General features: G+C 39.3%; 1 protein-coding gene across 1 annotated transcript in view; it reads left to right on the top strand.

Annotated features, from left to right (window-relative positions):
• UTRN (utrophin) overlaps nt 1-17,723 on the top strand; it is a 374,661-nt gene that overhangs the window by 238,290 nt on the left and 118,648 nt on the right. The window contains exons 52-53 of the mRNA XM_027888221.1: nt 8,108-8,280; nt 15,543-15,699. Coding sequence (XP_027744022.1) covers nt 8,108-8,280; nt 15,543-15,699 — 330 coding nt within the window. The remainder of the gene's footprint in view (nt 1-8,107; nt 8,281-15,542; nt 15,700-17,723) is intronic.

Consider the following 17,723-nt stretch of genomic DNA (forward strand, 5'->3'; position numbering starts at 1 on the left):
AAATGACTTTTAGAGCATGTCCTCTGATTGTAGGCATCCTCAGGGTTTTTTTTTTTTCTTATGGGGGGGGGTGTTTGTTTTTAATTCCATGGAAATGAAGAAAAGTTTGGGCTTTGCTAAGTTAAGGGTATAAGGGAACATTTCACTATGCCTGTGACCTTGTTGCACTGTTGACATAAAGCAAATGCTCAGCAATTTGCTGTTAAATTTAGTTGAATGTTATCTTAGTCAAATTGGAAGATCTCATGATGGCTTCCAATGAATGTGTATCTTTTCCCATTTTTTCATTTGTTCTTCTTTTATTCAAACTTGTTACTCCTTCTCCTACCAGGTTGTTTGGTAACTAACGCTGAGAGGCTTGACTTTGCAGTGATTGTACTGATGAGCAAGAGATACGAGAATGTTAAAAATCAGATTGTTTTCATCTATTTCTCAGTACTTGCAGTGATATCTCAATTGTATGTTTGTAACCATTGTTAGAATGGCTTGTATACTATATTATTTTTTACTTTTTAAGAAAAATAATGTTTCACTGTACGAACTTCCTGTGTCCTGCAAGACCAGAGCACGCAACAAAACATATAGTAATTTATTTACAAATTAGGATAAAACACTGTAAAACTGGGGTCACATGGCAGGAGAGCAGATTTTAAAGTCTGATTCTGTGGTTTTCTACACTTCAGTATGTTCTGTTTTTTAAATGTAAATCAACCTCCTCTGTAGTTGCCAGTTTGCCAGCCTCATTTACTGGAGAGGGGTACGCTTGAGACAGATACTGAATAGTATCCCAGCATGACTCTTCCAAAATTAGCTGAGAGTAACAGCAAAAGCGTTTGTGATACAATTTCTTCACTGTGTAGGCCACTTCCTCCTGTCTTGCTCCCAGTCTGTCATCTGGTGTTCACTCCTAACTGCTTCTCTTGTAACTGCTGCTGGTAGCCTGTAAAGATTAGGACACATCCTGGACTGTGAGATGTTTCCTGACATCATTAAGACAGAAGTTTTGACACCAGTGATTCTAAAGTTTTGTGAATCATGCAAGCACTGGCTTTGCACACTCCAGGCTCTCCCTTGTGACTTTGAATGTTCCAGTGTTGATTTCACCTCAAAGAAACTGATCATAGTAATTCTCAACAAACTCAAACCTTACAGGTCTCCTAGCTCTTCTGTATTTTTTAGCCTGAAGCTTGCTGTGACATTTTGTTATCTACTGTGCTGAAATTTTTAATTTGTAATGCAACATAGGAGGATGCTTTGGTGCTGGAGGAGAAAGTTAACATTTTATTTGGTGGATTTTGACCACAAATTCTAAAATTTTAATCTGCGCTTATTAAGCAAGTTATTCTTTTTTTTTTTTTTTTTTTTTTTTTTTAAACAAGCTCCCCTCCTCCTCCCCTGCTTCATCTCTCCCTCTTATGGTTCCCCACACACCCATCCTGTTCTTCCTAAGGAATTCTCTGCCAGGAGAAACAGCATTATGACAGCAGTCCTGGCTTGCAAGCTACTTTCAGCTTTCTGGATTTATTAATATATGTTCTACAGAAAGAATTATGAGCGCTGTTGCTGTGGCTGTAATGCAGAAGCCAGATGGCATTTGCAGAAGCTTACACGGCACTCCCTTCCTATGCAAGAGCGGAGTCACATTACACTGCAGTAGGCAGGGCTGCTTTGACTTTGTTCAGTCACATTTATGTGACTGCTGGAATTAGTATTAATGCATTTTTGGTGCCCCTCAGATGTTGAGTGAATGCCATGCAACAGAGGCACAGAGGTTGTTGAAGGCAGGCTGGCATTCTCAGCCTTCCTGTAAGTGCATCATCATTCTTGTGATGAAACGAATCTTTACCTACACCATATGTCACCTCCTGTGGTACTATCCATGAGGCTTAAGTGCAAGTCATTGGAATGGCATTGGAATGGGCTGTCTGGGGAGGTAGTGGATTCTCCATCCCTGGAGGTATTTAAGAAGAGACTGGAAGTGGCACTTAGTGCTGTAGTCTAGTAACTGTGGTGGTAGTGGATCGAGGGTTAAACTTGGTGACCTCAAGGTTCTTTCCAACCCATCTGATTTTATGATTCTAAGTCCAGATAACTTTTTAGAAACCTGAAGTGTTAATGCAAGGCTCTTGGTAATACAAGTCTTTGAAAATTAGATGTGAAAAATGTCCTAAGGTGGTTTTTCCCCAACAAAGTTTTGTTTTTTCTTCACGAAATATCTGAGAGCTTAAGTAGGAATTAAATTTCCATCACATCTAAAGCCAACAGCTCTCTAGATTGCTCTAATCTTACACTATAGTCTCAGTGGCTGTAGTGATGCCCAACGTGGTGTGTGTATCACACTTGAGATTTTTGATGTTCGTCTTTATACACAATTCTGCCACTGGTGGATTTATGGTCATGGGAATTCTTCCCAAAGGTTTGCAATGTGTGCTGCTCTTTTGAATGTGAATTCATTACAGATAGATTGCTCAACAGCAACTGCTACTGCAGGCCTCTGAAAGAGCAGATGTGATGAGCCCTTCTAAAGGCATCACTGTCCTCTGACACCAGAGCAGAGACTCCCTCTATGAGATTTTTTTGAAATTTTTTTTTTACAAGAGCATCCCTTTCTCCCTGCTATCCCCAACATTTTTAAGGAAGAGATCAGTAAAATCCCAGTTTCCCTTCCTCTATGACCATCCTCTATCATACTCTGATTCTTACTCCCTCCTTAAGAGTCATCAAAAAGTAAAAAGTTTCCAATGAAGCAGAGGCTAAAAGGAACATCTGACAAAGCAGTGGTCCCAGAGGCAGTTGGCAGCACCAGATAGAATGTATCTGGTTCAAGATAGACTAAACAATCTGCTATTTAAAAAAAAAAAAAAAAGTCCATTCCCTTGCTACCTGCTGTGAGACCTCGAAGAACAATGTTCTGTCTGTTGTCTGTGGCATACAGCGATGTCCTTTGGTTACCCTGACATTTTTCTTCCAGTTGTTTTCTGCAGATATTTTGATGAGCAGTCATCACATTTATTCCTGACCTTTGACAGAGGCAATTGCAGTATTTCTGTAACTATGTCTTTGCTGACTTGGGCATTGTAGGTGAAGGCAGTCGTTTTTTTGGGGCTTTCAATTCTGTGTACCTGCACCAAGTCTGCTGATAAGTTCCAGTCACAGGCATGCTTTGTATTGGGGTGAAGACGTACAAAACTGTCCTGGCAAAATACCCCAGATGTAACTTTGCTAGGGAAAATGCAGTTTTTCAAGCTATTTTTCATTCATGAAGAGTCAACTTCAACCCCACTAACTCCTTTTAAGATGTATATATAGTTTGAAAACTGCAACAGTTTCCCTGTATCTGGCTTGTACCTGGGGATTAAAGTGATGTTGCAGTCTGTGTGCCAACACAAAACACTGATAGTCTTGTTGCACAGCATCAGCATTGTACTATTATGTCCATTTCTTGCAAGCCTTATGTGGTTTGTATGACACAACTTGCCATCCCTACTCTGTGGTCAGATGTTTGTGAAGATTCAGTGCAATTCTGTTTCCTAGCAAACATAAAAATGGTTAAAAATTGGAGTGTAATGCAGAATTCTGGTTTTTACAGTGGCTTTAAAAACAATTGGAGTAAAATGTTGGTAAGTCCTGTATGTAACTGACTTAAAATCCCCTGTGAAGTTAGAATTTGGTAGAGAATGCTGTTGACCTTTTTCTTAAGAGACTAAGTCAAGTTTTGTTCTTATATTTAGTAAAAAAAAGATTAAGGGTTCTTGATAATAGAATCTGTAATGTTCTAGGAAAATCTGTTTATTTACCTTACAGAATAAAATAACTTCCCTGTTTTCGATCTTTGTATCATAACTCCACAGCATTTAAAATATGCAAAATGTTATTCTATTGAATTATCACTATCAAAAATGCTGGAGTATTCTTCCACTAGTTGTGTTTTTGTCTTCAACAGAAGGGTTTGGGCCCTTTAAAGAGGGAAATACTTTGCCAGTGTTACTGTCTTCACTGGTCTATTGCCATTATAGACAAATAAAATCTGAAAAAATGTGAATGGAAGTGAATGTGCTAATAGCTTAGAGGGTTGCAGAGTGAATTAGAGGCCTTCTGGGCTCATCATTCAGAAAAAAGACACTAGAATGCCTGTTGTCATGGGAATGCTGTTGGTTTGGTTTAGAGTTATTTTGCCTTTATACAGTACTAATAGTTTCCAAATGGCAATTATGCCTAGTGTTGTAACTGTTTTTAACAGATCCTTGCAGTCTGTAAGGGGGAAAGAAAAGACAAAAGTTTAATAGTTGGTTGATCTTGGAGCTGGGCTCACAAAGTTTGGTTCTGTTCCAATCTTGGTCATATGTCTTCTTTTACCCTGGACACATCACTGTGGTCTGCCTTTGGGCTGTTTTGGTGGCAACTTCAAGTGGAGTGAGCTGTGTCTTTGGGTCCTTTTCAGTATTGCCATCTGTAGCATTACTAAGTGGAACATACCATATTTATACCTTCTTTAAAGATACCTGCTCTTCAGTTGACATCATATGATAATTGAAGATTTTATTTTATCCAAATTAAAGTAAGAAGTAGGTTTCTTATTATGGAGGCAAGGCTTAAAATCAAATCCAAACATAAAATGAAGTCTTGAATCCTACATGACGAGGGATAAAGAGGGAGAGAAGCAAAGAAGCCAAAGAAGATTCAGAATGACAATAAGGGGAATTTTGAAATTACCAGACCAAAGGGGAAAAGACAGGCAGCAGTTTGATCTTAATACTTAAAAGCAATTTAAGGGAAGTGGCAATCTTCTTAATAGTCTGGCTAGAGTGAAGTACCTATCTAAATGCCAATCTAGTTGTTTCTTCTCCTTTCTATCTTTCAAAATTTCACCTCGATTTATATATAGAAAGAATTCTTTCCTCAGAGGGCATTCTTTTAATTTAGGACCTTAATCCTTCAAGCAGTTGGGCATGTAAACAAATTTGTTGCCCACATACAATAAATTATCAATTCAGTTTAACAGATAGGTGCACATAAATATTTTCAAAATTAGGGAAATGTGACATCTCTATAGTAACACTTCAAAAAATTAGGTTGATAAAGCAAGAAGTCTACTTCTATTTGCAGTATATTTCTTTAGGTTTCCTTTTTCCTTCTTTTTTTTTTTTTATGTTTTTGCTGGTTTTTTTCCTCTCCCCTTTCATTTGTTCTACTTGCACTGGGAGATCCCCTTTGCATTGGGCTAACAGTGATGATATTTCATGGTTGTATCACCCTCTTTATGTGGCAAAAGCAACAGAATTTTTTCCTCCTCTCCTCCTGCATCCTCCAGTGTGTTGTCACTGTGATTCTGAATATAAGAACTTCCATGTGATAACAGGGAAGTGTTTATAATTTATTCTAAAGTATTGCAAAATTTAAATTTGATTAACTCTTATTAGAATTAATCCTCACTGGGGTCTGAGCAGGGATAATAAACTTCTTTCATCCCCCCTCCCCCTTTTTTTTTTTTTGCCACATAGAGGACAGTAGAGAATCAAAGATCAAGAAAAGGGTGGGAGAAAGAAGAAATAATAGATCACGATGAACATGAATTGGTATGTTTACAGAAGGGTTACAGTTCTTCACACTTTGAAGAAAGAAATTCTAAAGGAAGACAGTCACATGTTTACAAATCTCATAAGAATTGAAAGATTTTGATAACACCATGAATAAAGGAGGTTATTACCAATTACTAGCAATTACAGTAGGTAGGTAGGAGGAGATGGGAGCCCATCATCCTTGTTAGCCTTCCAACAGAGAACAATATCTGAATAAAAATCTGGATCTTCTATATCATTATGGGAGAGGAACTAATTTATTGTGTCCATCTCTTACCATTAGTAATTTTTTAAATCCCACCTTCTTGCTGCTCTTCTTCCACGTGCACATGGATGTGGAGTATGTTATTTGAATTTCTCTCCATCTTTTTTGAGGACTGTGATTAATTTACATTTATTAACTTTATCTGTCCAATTGGTTTATCCATCCGCTGGCAGTGCTATTTTTTCCCCTGGAAAACGGAAATCAGAAAAGAGAAAGAGAACTTAATTAGCAGACTTTATTCTTTGAACTGAATTGTGTCAACACTGTGGTCACAGATGGGACTCAAGAATGTTAACAGCAAATTTACTGTGCCTTAATCAATGTAACATGGTAACTGGGAAGTGCAAGAATCAAACCCCACTTTGAATAAAACATTTTTGAGCATGTATGCTGAAATGTCCTCTCAAGTATAATCAAAGAATGTTTTATGAAGGTTTTAGAATGAATGGTTTTAGATTAATATTGTGGTTGTAGAATGGAAGATTAGAAATCAATTTGTTTTCAGTTAAGTTGTGTTCTGTGACTTTGAAGAGGTAAAGATGTATATTTGACATGATCAGGCTTTTGTAGCACAGAGGAGTGTGCAGTTAGAATTGTAACTGCTGTATGTGGTTGTACCTCCTGCTGTGTGGGATTGAGCTGGTTTTCACTGCATATACACGTGTTAAAGATGTGAGGTCAGGAGCTGCAAATGTTTTTGGATAAGCACCTAATTCAGCTGATGACTCTGCTGTCTTATTTTGGTTGGTTGATTATCAGACACTTCCGTTGTGCTTTCTCATTTTAAATGTCATTGTTTGTATCTATGCTCAGAATGGTGATTTTTATCAGGTGTTTTAAAGACAGAAAAAGTGTCTTTTTAACTGATTTAGAATACTGAATCTCAGGGCAAAGAATAGGTCATTGTCCAAAGTCACATAGTAGCTCATCTGGACAGCTAGACCTTTGCTGATGCCTCCCTATCTCATGTCCTTCCCCACTGCTCCATCTCTCCTCCCCCCACTTCTCCAGCTATATCTTGACTTCTTTTTGCTTTCTTCCCTAACTCAAGAAAGCTTTCACGCTATCTCAAATTCATAGATACTTTCCACTTTCATTTGTAGATGTGCAAGCAGCCATTCTAAGACGAAGGACTACATCTTTAGGATGGGGAGGTACAAGAACCCCCTCCTGTTCTGCTTTTGGTAGCAGATGGTGATTACTGAGGAGTAGAAGAATAAAAGCCTTTAAGGGATTTCAGTTATTTAATTTCTTCCTTTGATAAAGAAGTTTATGTACATCTGCATCAAGTTCCTGTCATAATCTTTGGTGATTAATCCTGTTGAGACAACCAGTGCACCTTCTGTCTTTACACATATTTACATTGCTTTATTAGAGTATACATAGATGCATGGATGTCAGAAAGCATTGGCAGTGATGCAGGAAGTTTTACTTGCTCTTATAAAGTGTTTTAAAAATAATGCTGTGCTCAGTTAGATGAGGACAACATCTGTAATGGGTTTCTTGAGGCAGATGGTAGATGAGAGAATAACATGGGTATAATTTCTAAGGGGAGGAGAAATGAGTCAGCTGAATGAAAATCACAAGCACTTCTTTTTCTTTTCAGTATTTACTGTGAAATTCAGATTGTAATACCTCCTACTGTTTTATGTCTACCTCTCCATATATTTCAGGCCCTGGTGTACAGTAGTTTAACTGTAAAAATGGACCTGTGGTTGTTGTAGTCATTTAACTGCAGTTTAAGGACATAGATTTTAGTGAAAAGCTTTCATTACGTATGACCTAGAGTATTACGTGGAGTTAGAATTTCACTGGACTGTGTAAGGTTTCTGGAATGTTTTGTTTCAAAGAGGAAAGAGCCAACAAAGCTAAGGCTGTGTCTGTGTAATTTCTGAAAAGGAAATGACTTCTAGAGTATTTGCAAATGCCACACTGTGTGAAATGCGTGGGTGAGCAATAGACAATTAGTTACCTTCAGTGCTACAAAACATAACACCACAGAACTTCGTGTTTGTAGTTCTATTTCCTGTATCACGGTCTTGGATGACTTTTAGGCTCCTTTTCTCACACTTAAGGTAGCGAGACCTTTTATATTGACGTTAATGAGGTTGCAGGTTTTCTCATCTGCGTCTGTCATCAGAGTCACCCAAGAAAGTCAGAATACACACTCTGTCCTAATGCTTGGGACTACTAATGTGAATAAACCCTCCCCTCCTTTACTTACAGAACTAACATGTTTGAACTTTTGTTACTGGTATTTCAGGACATCCAAGCTGAGATTGATGCCCACAATGACATCTTCAAAAGCATTGATGGAAACAGACAGAAGATGGTGAAAGCCTTGGGGAACTCTGAGGAAGCTGCTCTGCTCCAGCACCGGCTTGATGACATGAACCAGCGCTGGAATGACCTGAAGGCGAAGTCAGCTAACATCAGGTGAGTAATGAAAACATCAAGGTGTGAATGGAGCACAGTTCCTGTCTTCTAAAAGGCTGAAGTGAAATAGCAATTCTCTTTCAGCAAGGACTCTTGAGTGCAAATATAAAGTCTTGGTGAACTTGTTCACCAGGTAGGCTTAACTACGTCTTCTTGTCTCTCTAGCGCCCCACACTCATTACTTGCCAATCTTGTACAAAAATTTCCACAAAGTACATTGAGTTTTACCTTATTGTGTATCAATAGCAATGTCAGTGAAATAATTCTGTAAATCTGCCATTACTTTGAAGAGAAATCAGGAGTTTTTTGTTTTTACTACTGAAATTAGTAATTTGATAGGACTTGCATCTTAAGTGTCTTGCTCCATGTAAGTGGTATTAGATTTTTTAATTGCTGCTATTCAATTAAGAAATGTTTGCAAATACTAATTAAGGAATGCATTTTACAGTTTTTTGACCCTATCGGTGCCAAGCTCAAGTGTAGTAATTGTTAAAACTTTGTGATATAATTTCTGAAGTAGATACAGCCATATTCATTATTATGAATCAAATTCCACAGAAAAATTAATTATATAGAAAGTAGTTTCTAGAGCTTCCAATTGCAACTACTTACTTGTTGGTTTAAGAAAATTCTTTTTTTAATAGAGCAGGAGAATGTTAAGCATCCATATGAATTTTCTGAAGGCCAGAAAAATGATCTGAGCTTGAAATTCAGGCACAAGAGTTAGAGAGTGAGATGGAGGGGAAAATGTGACCAACCTGCTAAATAGTTATATGAAATAGGTAAATCAGCTCTGTGAAAGCCCACAGATACCAAGGAACCCAAGGAATAAAGCAGTTTGGTGTGGGGGCTTGCAGAGACTGGCTCCACCACATAAGTAGTTTAATGCAAGAGCTGTTTAACTTGGCTTGTTATGAGCTCTACTCACAAGTAGGTCAATGTGAGAGAAAGATGAAAAGGTGCTCTTAAGAGAGTAACTTAGCAACTGTGGAGTCCTAGCAAGAACCATTCAGTTGCTTGGCCGTTCCTAGGGTTGGTCAGAATTTGGGAGAAATTTGTGGCCAAGAAATTGTGGACCTTCAAGCCATTCACCATGGACAGCTATGAGTTCCAAGGCTGTAATACCGAAAGAGTGGTTGTGCAGTCAGTGCTCAGAAAAGTGAGAATACATGCTTTTCTGAATACAGACCCGTTTCACTTCTGTGTAGATATGGCACGTGTATCCCTGTGGGCAGCATTAACGTGTTTGTTGCTCTGCTGGTACCTGCAGTGCTGCAGAGCCCCATGTCACTGAGCTCAAAGTGGAAGATGGGCAAGAAAGAGAATACTGGTGCAAATCTAAGACAAGTAAATTAACCTTTCAAATCCCAGTCACTACTGAAAAGTGGCAATTTCTGAGTTCCTGTATTTTGCACTGTCCTTTGATTGCAGACCACTTTTCTAACTCGTGCAAGTGTCCTAAAAGCTTTCATAGGGAAAAACCAAAGCACAGAACTGTTATGAAGTCTGTTTGCCTTTAATTTTTGCCTTCTTGATGTATCTTTTCACAAGGATGAATCGGAAAGCAAAACTGTTTGGATGAGCATAGTGAGAACAGCAAATAACTGTGTTAGATGCTAGGACTGATAACTGAAAAACTGATTGTTTTGTTATAGATTTCAGCTTGGGATAGTGCTTCTAAATTAATGTTTCTCTAAATTTTTTAGAATATTTTCAGGTATGTGTAAATTCTGATTATGCTGATTTTTAATTGCTGAAAGTACTGCTTTCCCGTACAGAGATAGTGTCAGTCACTGTGTTGACTTTATTTTCTTGCTACTGTAACTAAAGAGAGTTGCAAACTGGAAAAGTAGCACTCTTGTGACATATTTTTAAAGGCATGGAAGGTATTTAAACCTCTACTTGTAGTGAGTATGACACCAACTGAGAGGACTATATCTCTCTTTGGAATTACTTTAGACTTATTCATGCTTCTTTCTTTTTCTCTCTTTATTATCTTATTCCCAGGAAGAAAACAAAGCTACAGATTTCTGGGAGCCTGCATTTTAAAGCCAAATGTTTAGGAGAGATTATTTTCTCCTGGGGCAGGAGGTGTGAGGATGTTAGTGTTTGGGGGAGGGTAGAGGTAAGAGTTTGGGAGAAATGAGCAAGAAGTATATTTAGACCACCCACCAATTGCTTTTTATTCCCTGTGTTACCTTGTCACTCAGCAGGAAAAGTGCTGCCTCCATAGCAGAATCAAAACCTGAGGTGGTCTCCAGCTGTGAAGAGAGCCTCACAGGGTCAACAGAAGGGGAGTGTGTCAGAGTTGCTGTTCTTTTGGATGATTTTATTTAGGCTGGGAGGAGGGAGGGATGCTCTCAATCTGATCAGTTGGATGGGAGCATCTGTGTTTTTCAGGCTCATCCAGAATTCCCATAGGAGTGCTTTTGAATACCAGGTGGTTGATGCTAGTGAGTATTTGTGCTCCAACCAGTGCTCAAAATCAATCATCTCTAACCGACCTCTTTTGGATTAAATTCTTAAACCATGTCTTGATCTGGTAAATTGCCAAGACTGCCAATTCTTTTATCATGTGAGCACAAACACCTGAAGCTTTGTTTGTAGGTTGTTTATTAGTAGAAGTACCAATTCCAAAGCAAAGGCCAGAAATCCTGACTGAGAACAAACAAGCCCAAGAAATACTTCAGAACTTCAGCCTGGTTTATTTCCTCTCTTTGATAATGTCTGTATGACAAATGTAAAGGTGATACTAAAACTTTACATTGAAATGTAAATTGGAGCATATGTTGGTTCCATTGCTCCTGTGCAGCATTTGATTTGAATGGGGTTTGCTGAATGCGTGTCTTTGCTTCTCAAGAGAACTGAATGCTTCTGTCTACTTTTCAACTGCTGCATCTTGCTTTTATTTTCAGTATGGCTTTTGTAAGATTAGAAGGGTAATATTCAGGATAAATCCAGGCTAATGTGATGTAGTTTTCTCTTTTTTTTTTTTCCCTTTAATGCCTTTCTGAATTTTGAAGAGAGAGGTTAACTCACTTAGTGTTCAGGGAAAAATTTTTAAGTCCCTCTTAGTGTAGTCAGTTTCCTCCCCACCCCTTATTGCTCTACCCCTGTAAGATTAACTTGCACTTGGCTTTAAACCATGTACTTGTGATGCTCTGCTACTGTCAGTGATGTGGCATGCACACAAATAGTGGTCAATTACAGTGCATTTGATCTAGTATCATATCCCATATAATTTACATTATTATCAAACTAGTTTTTTCACTATTAATACTGTCTCACTATTAACTATGTCTCCCTTAAATTGTCCTTTAATTAATTGGAGTTTTTTCCTTCCTTACAAAGCTCCAATTTATTTTGTATGCAAGAATTTTGCTTAATAATTAGAACAGAATCTCAGAGCACTGGTTTTTAGAGGTGAGAGCTGCTTATATGTGCTAGAGACAGTAATAAGTCATGATGAATAGAGATTTCACTATTGAAAGTACAGAATGCTATAGATCTGAACACTACTTCACAGAATCACAGAATATGTTGAGTTGGAAGGGACCCACAAGGATCATCGAGTCCAACCCTGAGCCTTGCACCAAGGGTCACACTGTGTGCCCAGGAGTATCATCTGAATGCTTTGAACTCAGGCTTCATGCTGTGACCACTTCCCTGGGGAGCCTGTTCAGTGCCTAACCACCCTCTGGGTGAAGAGCCTTTTTCTAATATCCAACCTAAACCTCCTCTGACACAACTTCACGCCATTCCCTCAGGTCCTAACACTAGTCACCACAGAGAAGAGATCAGTGCCTTCACCTCCTCTTCCCCTCATGAGAAAGTTGAAGACTGCATTGAGGTCTCCCCTCAGTCTCCTCTTCTCCAGACTGAACAGGCCAAGTGACCTCTGCAGCTCCTCATATGGCTTCTACTCAAGGCCCTTCACCATCCTTGTGACTCCTCCTTTGGACACTCTCTAAGAGCTTAATATCTTTCTTATTTTGAGGTGCCCAAAACTGCACACAATATGCAAGGTGAGGCTGCCCCAGTGCAGAGCAGAGTGGGACAATCCCCTCCCTTGACCAGCAGGCGATGCTTTGCCTGATGCCCCCCCCAGGACATGGTTGGCCCTCCTGACTGCCAGGGCACTGCTGACTCAGATTCATCTTGGAATTGACCAGGACCCCCAGGTCCCTTTCCGTGGCCACTGCTTTCCAGCATTCTTATTCCCCAGTTTGTACAAACATCCAGGGTTGCTGCATCCCAGGTGCAGAATCTGGTGCTTTTTGTTGTTGAACTTCTTGTGGTTGGTGATTGCCCAGCCCTCTAAGAGGTCTCTGCAAGGCCTCCCTGCCTCCGAGGGAGTCAACAGCTCCTCCCAGTTTTGTGTCATCTGCAAACTTGCTCAGTATCCCTTCCAGTCCTGTGTCCAAGTTATTTATGAAGATGTTGAAGGGCACAGGGCTTAAGATGGAGCCCTGTGGAATCCCACTAGTGACAGATCACCAGTCTGATGTTATCCCATTCACTGTTACCCCCTGTGCTTGACCTGTGAGCCAATTGTTTACCTACCACATAATGTGTTTATCCAGCTGTGCACTGGACATTTTGTCCAGAAGGATCCTGTGAGAGGCAGTATCAAAAGCTTTACTGAAATCCAAAAAGATTACGTCAACTGGCTTTCCTTGATCGACTAGGTGGGTTACCTTTTTGTAGAAGGAAATGAGGTTTGATGAACAGGACTTTCCTCTCATAAAACCATGCTGGCTTTATGTGACTGTGTTGTCTTTCAGGTGTTTTTCAGTACTTCTCAGAATAATCTTCTCTATGACTTTACCGAGCACTGAAATGAAACTGACAGGCCTGTAGCTTCTGGTGTCATCCTTCTTGAAAACTGGGACGACGCTGGCCAGCTTCCAGTCAGCTGGGACCTCTCTGGATTCCCAAGACAGCTCAAAAATTATTGAGGGAGGTTTTGCGATGACATCAGCCAGCTTTTTGAAGGTTCTGGGATGAATCCCATCAAGCCCCATGGATTTTTAGGGGTCCAGCTGGAGCAGCAGATCCTGCACAGTTTCAGGGTTGACTGGGAGTTGATAATTCTCACAGGCATGGTCCTCCAGTTCAGGGCACTGAGACCCCCTTCATCCATGTTGAAGACAGAGGCAAATAAAGCACTAAACACCTCTCCCTTGACTCTGTCCCTGTCTGTGAGGTGACCATGCTCATCCTGTAATGGGCCAATTATATTTCTATACTGCCTATTCCCATTAATAGGGAGCCCCTGGTGGTCTAGTGGTTAAGGACGTGGCGCTGTCACTGCCGAGTCCCAGGCTCGATTCCCGGTCAGGGCCACTCCCTGGGCAGATGGAGCTCATTAGCCCTGTAAGGCAATCCATCTACGTCCTGAGGGCCTCGCTGCCACCGTCCAAGCGTGCTTGGCCCCAGCAGATGAACCTCAGGATTAAAGGGTGGGCTCAGTTCCGCGCACACTGTGTCTCACCTAAAAAATCCAATGCGCAGGCTGGAAGGCTTTGTTCGCGAAGACTGGCCAACACACACATTCCCATTAATATACTTAAAAAAAGTAATTTTTTCATTTTTATTGTCCCCCACATTTCTGACCAGCTTCAACTCCAGCTGAGCTTTGGCAAATTTTCTCCCTACAGCAGCAAGCAGCATTTGTGAATTCTTCCCCTGTCACTTGACCTTGCGTCCCCTGGACACACACCTTCCTTCTTTGCCTTATATCCAGAGAAAATCCGTGCTCAGCCAACCCAGCCTTCTGCCTTACCTCCTTGACTTCCAGCATCTGGGAATTGCTGCTCCTGTGCCTTTAGGAGGTGATGTTTGGAAAGTGACCAGCACTGATGGACCCCACCACCTTGAAAAACATTTTCCCAGGGGACTTCGCGTACTAATTCCCTGAGCAGCCTGAAGTCTGCTCTCCTCATGTCTAGAGTTGAGGTTTTGCTGGCACTTTTCCTACTGTCAACAGAGATTTCAAACTTGATTACTACTGTAGGCAGTAAAAGGTTGCTTCTAGCAAGTGCTTAATTTTTTTTTTTTTTTTCCGAAATAGTTACCCAAGTGTTTTCCTTCACTGAATTGAAGGAGAATAAATTCCTCTTCGTAAAGTTAGTTTATCCTTTTCAGAAATGTGATTGGGTTTTTTTGCTATGTGTTTTTCTCTCTTCATACACTCCTAACGTGACTTCTTTCTTGGTTCATCTATCCTAGTATCGCTGGGAGATCTCAGTGTGACCAAACCTAAGCGTGTGTTGAAATTAACCTTACAGCACAAATGTCCCAAACATTCACTCAAATGCCATTTGAGATGATAATACAAGAGAAACCAGGTGAAAGTTTTAAGGTGCAAGTCACGGTGAATCAGAAAAAAAAAAATAACTGACAATGTGCAAAATAGGAAAGGGAGTAGAGTTTAGTTCATTCATCCATCAGAAGCAGGACAGGAATTTGCAGAGCTGGTGTCAGACTACGATGAAAAGCATTCAGCTCTATTCCATCACTAGCGAGGAGAAAAAAATTGTTGTTTACTGGTATAAACTAAGCACATGCTGGTCTCGAATGATTCCATAACATAGAATGAATGCAGTAAAAGAGGAGTAATTAGTCCCTGTTGAAGGTTTCTATGCATCTTGTAGACACTTGAGGGAGAGGGCATCAAGTCAAGGTATTTTGAAAAGTATAGAAAAATATTGTGGAATTTGACTTTTTTTTTTTGTCAAGTAAACTAAGGAATAACAGATTCAGTGTGTTAATCCTTTGGTAACTCACCACTGACTAAAGAGAATGTATTAAATAACCTGTATTACTTATTGATATGTTCAGCAGCACAAGTAATTTGCTGTTGGTCACTGCTGAGAGAGCTTGCTGCTTTTTGCGTCTTGAGAGTCAAGGTCCTCGCATGAAAGAGTTCAGTTCTGCAGTGCTTTAGCTCAGAAAATTACGCTTGTGATTCATGTGCAACAGTGGTGAAGTCACAACAAAACACAGCGTTGTTTTATATTGCTTAGACATGAAGTGTTCATGGGTTTAGATGGGATAAAGCATCAGGTACATTTGTCTGTTTTCCCCTATTTCTCCTCTGCTTAGTTTGATTTGCTGTGTAAAGTATTTGAAGTACAGGATTTTTTAACGTGAAGTTGCTTTTGCACTTGAAACATTCTTATCTTACTGATGGAGTAATTTTGTTCATTGCCTGGTTTTGCTATTCAGGGCTTTAAAGATGTTTTTATGTTGTTTCACAGGGCTCACTTGGAGGCCAGTGCAGAGAAATGGAACAGATTGCTGACATCCCTGGAAGAGTTAATCAAATGGCTCAATGCGAAAGATGAAGAACTGAAAAAGCAAATGCCTGTTGGAGGGGATGTTCCAACCTTACAGCAGCAGTATGACCACTGCAAAGTAAGTTGCTTAAGTTTTATAGACAAATATGCTACTGTGAATTATTGAATGAAGCAAATTTTTGAACAGGAGAAATGATGAATACTTCCTAGTGACTAATTTCTCCACCCCTTTTGCTTCCACCCTTACCCAGTAAAACACAACTGAGACATTCTCTATAAAATTTAATCTAAAGGATTTCTGAGAGACATATTCAGTTTCCTGGTATTTTTGGAATCCAGCCAGGTAGAACTGCTGTTTTACTCTAAAATTAAGGAAGGCATACAAAAATAAGAACTGAACAAGAATTGTAAAAGGAATGTTGAATGTAAGTTTAGTAAACTTATGTCAAGTGCCTTTCTGCATGTTACTGAACTGACCAGTAATATCATCACCCTACCCATGCAGATTTATACTGCAAAGATGATTCCAAACTGTTTTTGAGAACTAAGAATTACCTCTGTCTTGTACTGTTGTAACTGTAACATGTTGTTCTAACTTTCTGATTTTGGTACTCCTGTTCTGGTTTTTTACATAATAGGGTATTAATTTTTACATATTTTTTGACAGAAAAAAACTCTGTTGCGCACACTTTTCTTCATTCATGTAGACTGTAGAGTCTATCTTACCAGCTCTGATCAGTAATTAAGTTAGGATGTTTTCGCCATTGGAAAAATTCATTGTAATAAAGCTGGTTCCATCTTACCATCATATTTGTTCATCTGTATGGTGTAAATGGGGAAGGAGAACAAATGCAGCTTTATATAGCTAATTGCGTGACAAGTGTGTTGCTCTCTGCCAACACTACACTTTTATCTTTTCTGCTTTGGTGTTTAGTGAGGGCAAAAATTGAATTTCGAAAAACTTAGTAATACAGAAATACGTGGAGTACTGTGGGATATACAGAAAATGTAGTCTGAAATGAGCATCGTTTGAGACTTAATTCCAAAATAGAAGAGCTTAAGGAAATCTGCCTGTTTTTCCTTAATTTAAAGTCTTTTAAAGTAAAATTATTAGCATAAACTCAGGATCTTTGTTTCTTGAGAGTTCATCTCTTCTTGTTCTTATCCACTTAAAGCATCATGCTCTGTAGGCACATCTGCTGTGTACGTTTACTAATGATCAAATGGGAGATTATTAGTGCCAGAGTGCAATAAGAAGCTGGAAAAAATCCAAATACATTTTGAAGGAGGTCAGTGGAAGGTGATAGATCTCTACAGATCATTTTCTAAAGGCTTGTTTATGTCTCATGCTAGATTACAGTATGTGCATGATAATAGCAAATAATACTGGTATTACTTCTCATCTGAAGATCTCAAATTGATTTATAAAACTGGGGTTTTATATGTCATTCTGAAATTGAAAAATTCAGTAGTAATGGTGCTGGATTGCTCATTTGGATCACTAGTGAACTGTAGCAGTATGAAGGAGAGAGCACCTCTGGGTTGTTTAATCCTTGCCCTTATGTTTGAAGGATAACTGGTATTTTTTTATGTGTTGAGGTTAAGACTCTAGTGAGTGCATTCAGGAGCTTTTGGAGGTTATTCTTTCATTTTTCAAAAAGGCAATATTCTTGCAATGTCATGGTGAGTATTGGATATAGTTGTCTGAGTCAAGTATATAATACACACTGTATTAGTGGTTTGCAAAAGCACAAAGTCAAAGCAACCCTGCACATCACTTTATGTTTTTAATACACCTATGCAAGCAAGAGCACAGTATGCAATTGCAGATATTTCTTAGATTATGACTGGATGACTATTTCCTAGAAGTTTTTTTGGTAGGAGGAACCAAAAGATTCCTGTATGTCATGTAATGATTCTGTGCTATACCAAACATGAATTATAAGCACATGGTATTTGGCATTCTGTTTAAGTGTCGCTTATTAGTTATTGCCAGAGGAGGGGAGCTGAACCTCATCTGTCTGTTGGTTTGATTCTCCATGGCAGTGCTTTACTGCTGTTTCTTAGCAGATTCATTCCTTGCTGAAGCTGCAATTTGCTAATAAACTTCATTAAGCTGAAAAGTTGGTTTTTTTCAGGTCA

This window comes from Empidonax traillii, unplaced genomic scaffold, assembly GCF_003031625.1.
Source record: "Empidonax traillii isolate 1590-97213 ecotype Southwest subspecies unplaced genomic scaffold, ASM303162v1 scaffold235:size1242204, whole genome shotgun sequence".
NCBI classification, from domain to species: Eukaryota; Metazoa; Chordata; class Aves; order Passeriformes; family Tyrannidae; genus Empidonax; species Empidonax traillii.